Source organism: Pyxicephalus adspersus, chromosome 1 (assembly GCF_032062135.1).
Source record: "Pyxicephalus adspersus chromosome 1, UCB_Pads_2.0, whole genome shotgun sequence".
NCBI classification, from domain to species: Eukaryota; Metazoa; Chordata; class Amphibia; order Anura; family Pyxicephalidae; genus Pyxicephalus; species Pyxicephalus adspersus.
In genome coordinates, this window is record NC_092858.1 from 115,366,932 (window position 1) to 115,379,330 (window position 12,399).

The 12,399-nt window shown below is 38.8% G+C and overlaps 1 protein-coding gene across 2 annotated transcripts in view; it reads right to left on the reverse strand.

The window, feature by feature from the left end:
* Nucleotides 1–12,399, reverse strand: part of LOC140339717 (SLIT-ROBO Rho GTPase-activating protein 2B-like) — a 114,222-nt gene that overhangs the window by 72,183 nt on the left and 29,640 nt on the right. For both annotated transcript variants that reach the window (XM_072424527.1, XM_072424535.1), the window contains exons 7-8: nt 11,123–11,251; nt 9,734–9,955 (exon numbers count right to left, since the gene is read on the reverse strand). In XM_072424527.1, the coding sequence (XP_072280628.1) occupies nt 9,734–9,955; nt 11,123–11,251 (351 nt within the window). The remainder of the gene's footprint in view (nt 1–9,733; nt 9,956–11,122; nt 11,252–12,399) is intronic.

Consider the following 12,399-nt stretch of genomic DNA (forward strand, 5'->3'; position numbering starts at 1 on the left):
ATTTAGCAGGTCTGTGTAATTTAGTAAATGTCTGCTTTAGTTTAGTCCAATACTCTTTGGAAGTCTGGTTGCTGTTCTGTTTGTATGCAGATTTCAAGGCTAAGTGGTAACATTGTCTGAATTTTTCTGATCCTGTCTTGCAATTTGAGATCTGGATATTTGTTGAGTCTGAAAGAGTGAGGACTGTGGTCCATCAACATGTAGTATGGTATTACCATGGTATTGCATAATCCTTTCAATGTTCCTTGTAAACATTATCAACTCTATTTTGATAAAATATTTAAAAGTATATCTGTGTGAAAACAGCAACCTTCTGGGCATAATATGGGGGTACATGAGAAAGCATTTGCTAGGCCAAATTTACATTTTTTATTTGATGTTTCAAAACTAGGTTTTTGAGATTTTTTTCATGCAAATGCAGTCATGCATTTAATCTGAGAAAAGGGGGCAGGTAAATTAAGGTACATATCTGTCCCAGAAACTAAACAAATGAGAGAGATGGGATCAACTCACTATACATGCTAATTGAGAAAAAGAAAGAAGAGAGGTGAAACTGCCATTTATCCGACCTTAATAAGCAGGAAAATATATGTTGGAGACATTTAAGGGGGTTTCTTTAAAATTTTTCTGTATTAGTCCCACATTGTTCTGGATGAGTTTTAAAAATGTCAGGAGAAAGCAAGTATCTTTCAGGTCCACTGCAGTCCCTCTGACTATCTTAATGAATACCAGATCTGAATGATTCAATTCCTGATTTTTGTGGTACACAATTAGGGCCTTGCACCCAAAAAATGGGGCAAATTTATCTTTTGGCTTTGGAAAAGTGAACAGGTTGATGTAAAACCTCTTTCCTTTTGAAAATGCTTTCTCGATGATGTGATCTTTAAAAACAGAGCAGTTCTGGACCAGAAAAATGTGCCGTAGCAGAGCCAACTTACCAAGAACTTATCTGGAAAGAGTCAATGCACAACCCAGGGTCTAAGTATAATGGACAAATGCATGGGATAACTGCAGACACTAGCAGAAAAACTAAGGCACGCTGGTATAGTATGAGGTGTTATAACCTATTCCAGCTTACTAATTTTTATTTGCCAGTGTCCAATCGTCTTTTACACATATTTAACTAACGGTTGGGAACAGTTTCCTTCAACTAGAAAGAAACCAAATCATTAATAGGGATAGATAAGCAAGCAGGAAAAAAACTCGGTTTCTGTTCCATTAAGGGCTTCTGCATATTGATATTTAATAATTTTATTTTCCATTACATTCTTGATTTCTATTGTGTCATCAGTGATCATTGGGAATTCATGTTTTACAGCGGAAGGCTTCTGTCATACAATCAACCTTCATTTAAGTTAATAGAATTTAATACAGCCTATTTGGGGAACACCTAATCAGACCAATTTTATGGTAAGACCCATTTCAGACTGTCAAATTGGGCAACAATAACATTTTTTGTTTGAGAAAGAGGTTATTTTCAATCATAGTCAAAGTAATAATCATAATCATAGTGTACACAAAGTTATCATGTAAATGTTAATTAATCGAAAGTTCAAACATCTGTTTTGAGGAGTACCATTAAATACTGATTAGACTAGAGACTAGAGTTGACAATTTAAATGTGTGTCCTAAAAACTGAAATGCAAAGCCCAGCAGGGATGAAGTGTAACCAGCACTGCAGCACTATGCATGCAGGACACGTTGCTTTGAGGAAATGTTACACAATATTTAAAGGAAAGGAACTTTGGGAGCCTTGCCAGTGGAGGCAAGGAAGGTAGAGGGCAAAGGACTAGTTACTAGTATTGCCTGTGGTCCACCTGCAGCAGATCATTCCCCAATACTCACAAACACCTTGTTCTGTACGGTGTCTGTGGGGAGCTGACCATCTTCGTAATGGCAGCACATTTGCTTCCACTTGTCAGAGCCTCAAATAACAAAAAAGAGTGAGGGGTATGGTAATTGCATTACCAAATATTTTTAAAACCTAGTAAGACTACCTTTCGAGGCAGCAGCGGATTCTGCTCCCCTGCATCAACCCCAAGCCTCCCCAAGGTTTTGCAGCCTTCATACTCCGGATCGATCTCCTGTAGATATTTATGACTCCACAGAGCGTTTGAAAAGGCCATTTTCTAGCACCAGGGTGAGACCCTGCAGTGGTAAATCTGCAGTTTTAAAATTTCCAGAGGATCTACCACAGTTCTGAAAACTTACTAAGTATATTCCTAAACAAACGCCTAACCAAGCTACATCTGCAAACCGAGTTAGATAGATACTTTGAGCGTGCACGTTTTTAACTCAAAAAAGATAAAATTAGTTCATAAGTATCAGTTACAGGCTTCCCTTGGAGGTTTAGAACATGCCTTGTCGGAAAGTCTCTCTGTCTCAACTCTCCGGAAAGTAATCAAAATACAGGTAGTCCCCGAGTAAAAAATGTTGCTTGTGTGCAGGACGAAGGCTTGATAGGGGGAGGGGGTGGTTCGCATGCAGAAGAAGTCTGAACTGTTCTGCAACCTCTTGTAACTCTTTAATGACCAAGACAAACTTTGCAGTTGTTCCTTTTTGCATGTCAAAGCACAACTTGCTTCAGAAGTTATTGAATGTCTAGGCTTCATAAAGTTTTTTTTTTTTTTGCTTTGTTTCACAGTGAGGATTTTATACAGTAACTGACACAACGCTGCCTAATATGTTGAGACAAACATCTGTCCTAATTACATTTATTAAAATAATGTACCTGTTCCAACTTACATACAAATTCAACTTAAGAACAAACCCACAGTCCCTCTCACATATGTAACCCGGGGACTACCTGTACACACACACACAAACAAATAAAGAAATTGATCTGGACCAGGGGTCGGCAACCTTTACTGTCAAAATAGTTTACTGTCAAAAAAGAAAAATAGTCTGGAGCTGCAAATTATAACACAACTTATAAACATTTAAAAGTTTAAATCTTTTTGTATTTCTACCTGGTATAACAACAGAATATAACAAAACAGAAGTGCAGTGTGTATGTGTAGGAATACTTTGAAATAATTTAAAAACACTGAACCATGCCCCTAGAACAGGGGTCAGCAACCTTTACTATCAAAAGAGCCATTTTGCCTCCTCTTCCACTAAAGAAAAATAGTCTGGAGCGGCAAAACATACCACAGTTTATAAACTTTTAAAAGTTTTAATATTTTTTTAATTTTACCTGTTACAACAAGTGTGCATGTGTAGGCCTACTTTGAAATAAATTAAACACTGAACTATACCCCTAGAAGCCTCCAGCTTCTAGCGTATCATCCTGTTACATTAGAAGCTGGAGGCTTCTAACGTAACAGGGTAGATTTTTTTGATGGGCAGAGTTCTTTATGTTCTGACGATGCCTTAGCGATGAAATTTTAAGGGGTGTTAGCCACAGGTGTCCCTCATTTGCAGCTTTAATTTTGTTCACCTGTACCCCCCAATCTTGAGTAATTGGGGTTCAGGTGCTAGAAGCCTCCAGCAATGTGTAACAGGGTAGATTATTTTGATGGGCAGAGTTCTTTATTTTCTGACGATGCCTTAGCGATTCAATTGTAGGTGGTGTTAGCCATAAGTGCACCTCTATTTTGGTCACCTGTACCGCCTCCCCCCCGTTCCAGAGAAATTGGGGTTCAGATGCTAGATGCTTCCAGCAATGTGTACCAGGGTAGATTTTTTTGATAGGCAGAGTTTTTATGAATTTTTAGGAGGTGTTAGCCACAGGTGTCCCGTACTTGCACCTCAAATTTTTTTCACCTGTACCCCCGTTTCCAGATAAATTGGGGTTTAGGTGCTAGAAGCCTCCAACAATGTGTAACAAGGTAGGGTTTTTTGATGGGTGGAGTTTTTAGGAGGTGTTAGCCACAGGTGTCCCCCACTTGCACCTCTAATTTTGTTCACCTGTACCCCCTTCCTGTTCCAGAGAAATTGGGGTTCAGGTGCCTCCAGCAATGTGTAACGGTAGATTTTTTTGATGGGCAAAGTTCTTTATGTTCTGATGTTAGCCTAACAATTAAATTTTAGGGGGTGTTAGTCACAGGTAACCCCCACTTGCACCTACATTTTTGGTTTTGTACATCTCCCCATTCCAGAGGAATTGGGGTTCAAAGGAGGGGGATGTCATTGTACACACCCATTTGTACACGCCCCGTGGTAGATTTATTTCACTGGTAGATTTTTTTCATTAGAACACCGGATAGGGAATCCACTCCTCCGCAGTGTCTTGGGAGGAAGGGGATCCCCCATCAGAGATCTCCCCACGGCAGCCGAAGGGAGCCACAACAAGGAGGCTGAAGAGCCGCAGGTTGCAGACCCCTGCCCTAGAAGCATCCAGCTTCTAACGTTATCACCCTGTTACGTTAGAAGCTGGAGGCTTGACACTGCTGTAACAGTGGTAATATGGTATTTCTCATTCAATGTAACATTGCACCCAGGAACATTATGCTAGTAAAAAATAGGCCAGAAACAAGAAAAAAGGATGCATTTACATAGCCAATTGATAATAAACATAGAGAAAAGGATTACCACAAACCTGCGAAACGCTATTTCCTTAATCAAAAGCCAAAACTTTAAATATTTGGCTGCAGCAAAAGGCAGTTTATTTACCAAAGGGCTGAAAACCATTTTTATAATGAATATCTACAGGCAACAGTAAAGCATGGTGGAGGTTCCTTGCAAATTTGTGGCTTCATTTCTACAATTTGGTTATGATTACCAGTATCCTCAATGCTGAGAAAATCAAGCATATACTTATCATACATTATCCTCAGGGAGGCATCGGACCGGTTCCTAATTTAATCTGCAGTAGGACAACCACCCCATACTTGCAGCCAATGTATGGGGAGAGAGTTCAAAAAGCTAACTTAGGACTTTACGCCACGTCTCCCTCTCTATTCCACACCTTCCTTACACAGTTTTGTACAAAATGCTCTCCACTTGGAGAACAACATGACTATTTGTGCAGACGGTTTCAATTAGCCGTTAATAATGAATCTTGGTGGGAGAATTAAACCGTATTCATAAAGTGCCAACATAATAAACAACATGAGATTAAATAAAAAATATTAAAACATGGTGTGTTTGCCATAACCCCCCTTGCTTCGGATAGTTACCCAACACACTACTGCAAGTGTTATCTAGAAAAGTCTAACAAGGAACATCTATTTGGCTTTGTCCAGTACCCAAATTTTCTTAATCATCATGAACAGAAGAATGACTCCACATTCACATGCAGCAATATTCCTCGTGATCAACCAGCTCAGGCTATGCCAAATTGGATAAAGTCACAGATTCCAACAGAAGACAACCTACACAAATAAATGTCTAGCAGCAGTCCACACTTTTCAGCAGCCACTTAGGCCGGGCTTTGTGAACAAAGAGTGGTCAGTGAATACAGGCAACCTGCCAGATTTGCTGGAAAAAGAAGGAAGAATCATAATTTTTGAGAACAGAACTCACAAGCTGAGGGTGTTCTATCAAAAAAAGCTGCCCATGAAAATTATCTACCCGAGAGCTGTGTACAAATGGGCGTCTAAAATTCCAAAGGGCCTGTACAACTGGGCACGTACAATGACGTCATCGGCAGCACATAGTGATAAAGTGTTTGTGTGAAATGCTTCAGGTAATATTCTGCAGTCTTACATTTAACGGTGTACAAACCTTCACATCTCCTAAACAGTAAGTCATATTGACTTAAATGTTTTGGGGCACTCAGGGGATCCTCATAGCTACTAGTACCCCGATTTTCATCTCCCCACCTTTAAAACATTTCAAGTTAGACAAGTGGACAGTTATGCGTAACAGAGCAGGGCAGCGTGTTTTGATGGTCAGAGTTCTCTATTTTCTGATGTTGCCATAGCAATAAAATTTTTAGGGGGTGTTAGCCACAGGTGTCCCCCACCTGCACCTACATGTTTGGTTTTGCGCACTCGTCGAGTCAATCGAGATGGCTGAAGACCCGGTAAAAATATAACAGTCAATAAGAAGTGAAAGTGAATTTAGTCCTGCTTTAAATCTGCCTTTCAGTTAAGACAGTTGGCTTCTTAGCACCGATGCTAAAATATTATTTGAAAAAAAATGTATTAAACAATGCTATCCAAATTATGGATAAGGACAATGATGTTATTGAGAACAGTGTCTGCTCTGTACAGAAATAAACACCTAGATTACATATCACCCACTTATTTCTCTCTCTCTTCACTCCCATGTATTAAGGGCTAAAACTGTCAATGAACCATCTCTCCTCTCCTTTCTTTCCTGGGATACCATGCCTTTACTCTATTGTTTTTCACTCTTCAAGCACTACCATCCTTCAGCTACACAGTTTCTCAGGGGTTATCGATACCTCTTCATTACATACAGTATCCCACACATTTTTGTACAACAAGAACTACATCATAGACCAACATAATGCAGTATATTATACTTAATACACATAACACTCTATACAAGTGTCCACTTTATAAGCTGTGATGAGCTACTTAATCCAGACAATGGATAGCTATAGACACTGAGCCTGAATCTAACAAAACACTTCACAAACTGATTGCCCAATGCATCAAGGATGGATTGAAGGATAGCAAAATGTAAATAAAAGTAAAAATAAAGATGCACTGGGGATATTGTAAAGTGTGTGTTCAGTTCTATATTAAACATGCACATTATAATACAATTGTAAATTCACTGTACATGAGATGTCAATTAGGTTTAAAACAACTATAGTCAGAAAAAAAGTAAGAAAGCACGCTATTTTTTAGCTTTAAACAGGAAATTGAGCTGGTGACAGTAAAGGGAATGATATTACTGCTCTTTAATTTCTGTACTCATTGCCAGGGTGCTGGTGGCTAGACATCTGGTGACCCACTTATTAAAGGGGGTTTCCAGATATAAAATAGGTCCCCACACCCAGAACTTTCATTACACAAACCTCTGGCCTGCAAATGCACCTGGCAGCCTTTCTAACCACATGTTGGCTACCAAAGCACCCGACCACTCTGTTTTTCATTTGGCATACAAATGCACCTAACTACTCTTTGGTCCTCAGATGGCTTACTAATGCACCTAGCTGCCTTTCTAATCACATCTAGGCTACCAATGCACCTGGCTACCCTTTGTTCCTTACCTGGGCTACAAATGCACCTGGCTGCCTTTCTAACAGCATCTGAGCTAGCAATGCACCTGGATGCCTTTTGTTCCTCACCTGGGCTACCAATGCACCTGGCTGCTCTTTATCCCCATCTGAGCTACCAATGCTCCTGGCTGTTCTTTGTTCCTCACCTGGGCTACCAATGCACCTGGCTGCCCCTGGAGCAAAACTAGTATATCTGACACCAAATACACCTTGCTGCCACAACTAAGCCCCCATAAATAGGATCCTTTTTTTCTTCCCTGCCTGTTGGGAAGAAATGTTCCATAAAATCCATTCATGCTTTCACCTTTGCATATGAGGTGTCAAATTTGTCTCAACTCACCATGGAAAGGATTAGGTTAATGGGCTCTGTTGTATCCAGGGGTGTAGCCATTGTTGTCACCCAGAACTACTGTCTTGTCCTGTCACTGAGGGGCAATTTGCATACGCCAAAATTTCTGGAACCAGCCAAGAAAAACCTAAACCTAGACGTTTTTAAAAGTTGTAATATCCTTCCATTGAAGTCTGTAGTGGCTACCAGAGGTGGAAACTGCTCACAGAAGCTACAGGAGAAGGGTCTGGATCACCCCAACACTGTAGGCCTTCTGCCATCTGCATAATGAATGGGCTCATTAGTTCTAATGTTATCTTTTTGTCGGATTGTCTGATTTTACGCCAGGTCTGAACATGCCCTTACGTTCATCAAATAATGCAAATTTTTTGGTAGTCATCGTCATACACTTACAGGCCAGCTTCCTATCTAAGTAAATATAAAGACCAAAAACCAGACCATAAAATTTACAGTATAGGGCATTAAAGGGAAAATATTTATATCTATGGTATGTTTGCTTGATCTAGCACCTGTACATGTGAGGAAGCCAGAAAACATGTAGATACTTGCTTACCCTTATATTAATTTCATGAAAACCTGTGACGCTTTTGGAACAGAAATCTAGAAATCAGTGTAACGCTCAGGTGGTTAATAAACAGTTAGAAAACCCGGGGGTGGTACAGAGCACCCATATACATTGTTTACTGTAAACAAAACAAAAACAAAAAAAAAAAGAGAAAATGAGAATTTAATATATATTATAAATATAATATAAATAAATATATATAAATATATATATATGCTACTGTACTTTTTTTTACCAGGTTTTTCAGTATTTTTGATTTATTTATGCATCCTTGTTTTAACAGATTTGTGTTTTTTATTTAATATATTTAATAAAAAATGGACATATTTCAGTGAAGTATGCCTAAGAATTACAGGTCTACAATTTAAAATAAATTTTCATGAAAAACAATGTACCACTTTTAGACATATAAATCTGGACAGATATGAACCGCCCAGGAGGTAATGAGATAGTTCCTTTACCCAGGGGGTCCATATCATAAGCACCTTCAAATGGGGTGTGCGGAAGTGGACTAGTGATATATTTGAGCAGGGTTAGAACATCTCAGTGTCTCAACTGCAGGCAAGTAAAAAGACAGGAGGTAGGAACTTCAAATTTGGAAATTTTATGTCAAGATACAGGCGTTGTAAGGAGTGGAGAATATGGTTTGGAACCACCACTGGGAGGGCCCGAACAGGAATAGTCATCTTCAGGGCTGGTATTCTGCCAAGCCAAGAGATTTGACTGCAAGAGATCCATAACTGCAAGGTTCTCACAGAACCGAGGATTGACGTGCGTAACTAGCATTGTATAGAGATAAAATGTATAAAATGACGTAAGAAAGATCCCAAGATAGGTGAACTTGGTATATGCACATTTATAGGAGAAGGTGGCCTGTAAATGTACCTCTATATCTTGTGCCAGAGAAATATTAAGGGCACTAGATTTGTTGTAAATTATATGGAGGTCTGAAAAGTAGTAGAAGACAGGCAACACCCCGGAGAGGTTGGGTAAAGAAGTGATTGCTTTGTGAGGAAAAGAGCCAAGTCATCTGCAAAAAGCCTGATTTAATGGTGATATCGACCCACTCTCTAGACCTGTGACATCGAGGTTTTCCTTTATGAGTATGGCCAGGGGCTCCATAGCAAACGACAAAGGGGACTGTGGGCTTCCCTGGTGTGTTCCTGTAGAGATGGCGAAATATGCCGATCCAAACCCTGCATACTGCACTGGGGCTCTTGGGTTATTGAATAACAACTGAACTCAGGCAAGAAAATTAGGGGCAGAGCCCAAATTTCGAAGAAGGGTAAACAGGTAAGGTCAAAAAACTATATCTAGAGAAATAAACATGGCTGGGAGGCATCTTGTTTTGGCGAGATGTATGAGACGTAGTATTCTGCATATGCTATGACCTGCCTGTCTCTGAGGGATAAACCCAACTTGCTCCCGACCAATCAGGCATGAAATCCCGGCCTTAAGTAGCCTGTGATTATTTTTAATAATGAAAACAAAATGGGGTGTTGGTGCCTTTAAAAAAAGTTAACCAGCCAACTGGTGTATAATACCGGTATATGTAATAAATGTGGGCACGGTTTTAACAAAGATCCACAGTTTTCCTGTTCAAATATATTTTAAAATTTTCATAGTGTGTGCTTACTTTCATATGACTAGGTACTACTAGTGAAATAAACGCAAAACTTACGGTGTCTCCCATGTGTGGCTGGAATTCAAACTTTGCAGGAGGGCAAAACACATTGTTAGAGGATTCCATGAGACGTTGTTTGTCAGCAGATGCATCAAGATTTTCTGTTGCATTCTCCAGGGTCTCCAGTCCCTCATGCTTGGAGTGCTGTAAGTTGAACTCCGCAGAAAGGAAGGTACGTAGGGCACGATGCAAACTTGAATGGTAGCCCAGATCACAGCACTTGGAAAGTACACGTAAAATTTAGGTTACATAATATACTTCTAGAATTTCAGTTTATTTCTATGAATGCATAATGCAAACAACAAAGAGTATGCAAGCAAAAACACAGAATTTACAAATTAGTTTGCTGTACTGATTGAAAATGTGTGTGTATTGCCTGACACTGTCTGCTAGTGTTTAACCAGTCCGGACATTGTGTGTGTATTTGCTTTGACACATGTGCGCACTTCTATGAGCCTCTGTGGGTTATTTTCTGCACATATTTACAGTAAAGCAGGGTTAAAAAAATAATTTTCCGCCATCTGTTTTTTATACGATGGAAACAAGAGGAAATCTCTCTAAAATTGAGGGCTATCCTCTCAAAGTTTTCACTGCAATAAATGACAGAAACCAATAACAATGGTCACAGACTCAAACTCAGACTCAGGAAGCCCCTGCTAATAGTTACTATATCTATAGATAGTGCCTCAACAGCCTGAAGAGGTACAGGAAGAGGAACAAAGGGTTAACAAGTTCACATATAAGAATAAAATATATATAAAAGTTATGTAGTCAGCCTATTTCACTCCCAGGCCTCCGCCATACATCAAAATTTTTTTTTAGTAATATTTAAAACAATCATAATGGGAAGAAAAGAAATGCAGACAAAAAACATTCATCATTACATTGTAGAGTGAGTGAAGTGGCCACTTTATTTTTCTGTTAGCGGAAAAGAACCCAGTTACATTGGAGGCAATGTCTGTGAGAAAAGGTGCACATCTGCTTTTTTTTATTATTCACTCGGCACTGTTCTGGGAAAGCCACTCTTGCGCTCACTGATTATCATTACAGTGGTTGTCAGTGGGAAGAATGCCCCTTCCTACTGTGGTCAGAAGGACACCATTACACTGATAGGTATGGAAAGAATTTTCCATGCATTGGTGATTAGTGGGACAATGTCCCCAAAACAGTTAGCTTAAAGGATAAATGAATTGAATTAGTTATTCATATGAAAAAATAAATAAAAATAAATTGCTTAATGTTTTAAGTATCCCTTTGCAATCTCTGGAGAAACCCTATAATTCCACAAAACCTTGGTCAAGAAAGGATTTACTAGATAATGGTCTGTAAATCTTAGTCATTAGTCTAAAGTCATACAGTTAAATAACAAAGACATAGAATTCTTACATCAATCAGGTCAGATAAGTCATGAATGTAGTATTTGAAGACAGAGGCGTTGGTTGCTTCAAGTGCCAGTACATATTCATTTCGTGCCTTAACCGCCTTCACTTTGTTCTCAGTGTATTTGGCTTGACGCTAAAGGGACAAAACAACTGGATCACAACGATGGACAGAATGGAATTTAGGACCAAAACCTGTGACTAAACACTTCATACAAACAACCTAAAAAATAGATCTAAATAAACTTTCCTGTAAAAAAAATACTTTTAACAAAATATCTTTCCAGTAATTCATAAAAAAAGCTTTTTTGTAACCCTAGTAATCATTCAGAAAATAAAACATTCTGTTTGTAGTTTATATTATACAGAAGTCCAGCTGATATGTATTTCCTACCAAGTGATGGTCATACCTAACTTTTGCAATTAAACATGTGAATTTAGAAATCAGACTCTTTAACTCAATGTAAATACAGCAAGAATGCGGTTGTGTTTAGTGAACAAAAAAAAAAAATTTGTAAACAAGAATAAATACATAAATAAATAATAAATTCATAAAAAAAAAAAAGATAATGCTGGTCAGTAGAAACACCACAATTTTTTTTTAATCTATATTACTCTACTACTATACAGGTTTACTAGGTTGTGTTCTTTCTATTGGATTTTTAGCTCTGGAAAGTAATAACAAACATTAAAACTCCTTGTTTTACTATGGTCAGAGGCTCATTTAAAGAGACACCTTAGCTTTTGTCTGGAACAGAATGGGAGGAAAGACCGAAATAAAAATGGCCAGGACCCCAGGAGGTATTGATCAGGATGACATCTGTTTGAAGGAGGTCTGAAGCTTCCACTCAGATGTGACCTCTGTTTGGCAATATTAAATTCTCAGTCATTCAAACTCCCCTGTGCACATGCCGGATATGGAAAAAACATTAAAAAATGTAAGAAAATCCAGCATGACCCAGCACCTGGCACCCTTTTTACCTTTTTTTTTGATGCCCAGATTCTGCAGACAGGGTGTCACAGCCGTATAATGCATTTGGCAAAGAGCATTAGATGTGCCATTTACAAATGAACATAAATTAAAGATTTTTTTAATTTAAAGTTTTATTGGAAGAGCTCAGTGGAGAAAATAACGCACATCCCAGGGTGCACGGCTAAAGGGAATGAGATACTGCGAGCTGCTAACCAGAGGGCAGACAATATTTCCTTAGTCTCCCTACTGCTGCAAGCACTGGAGAAAACAAACAGGACATAATATACTGCAGTGGCACACAATGCTGGATT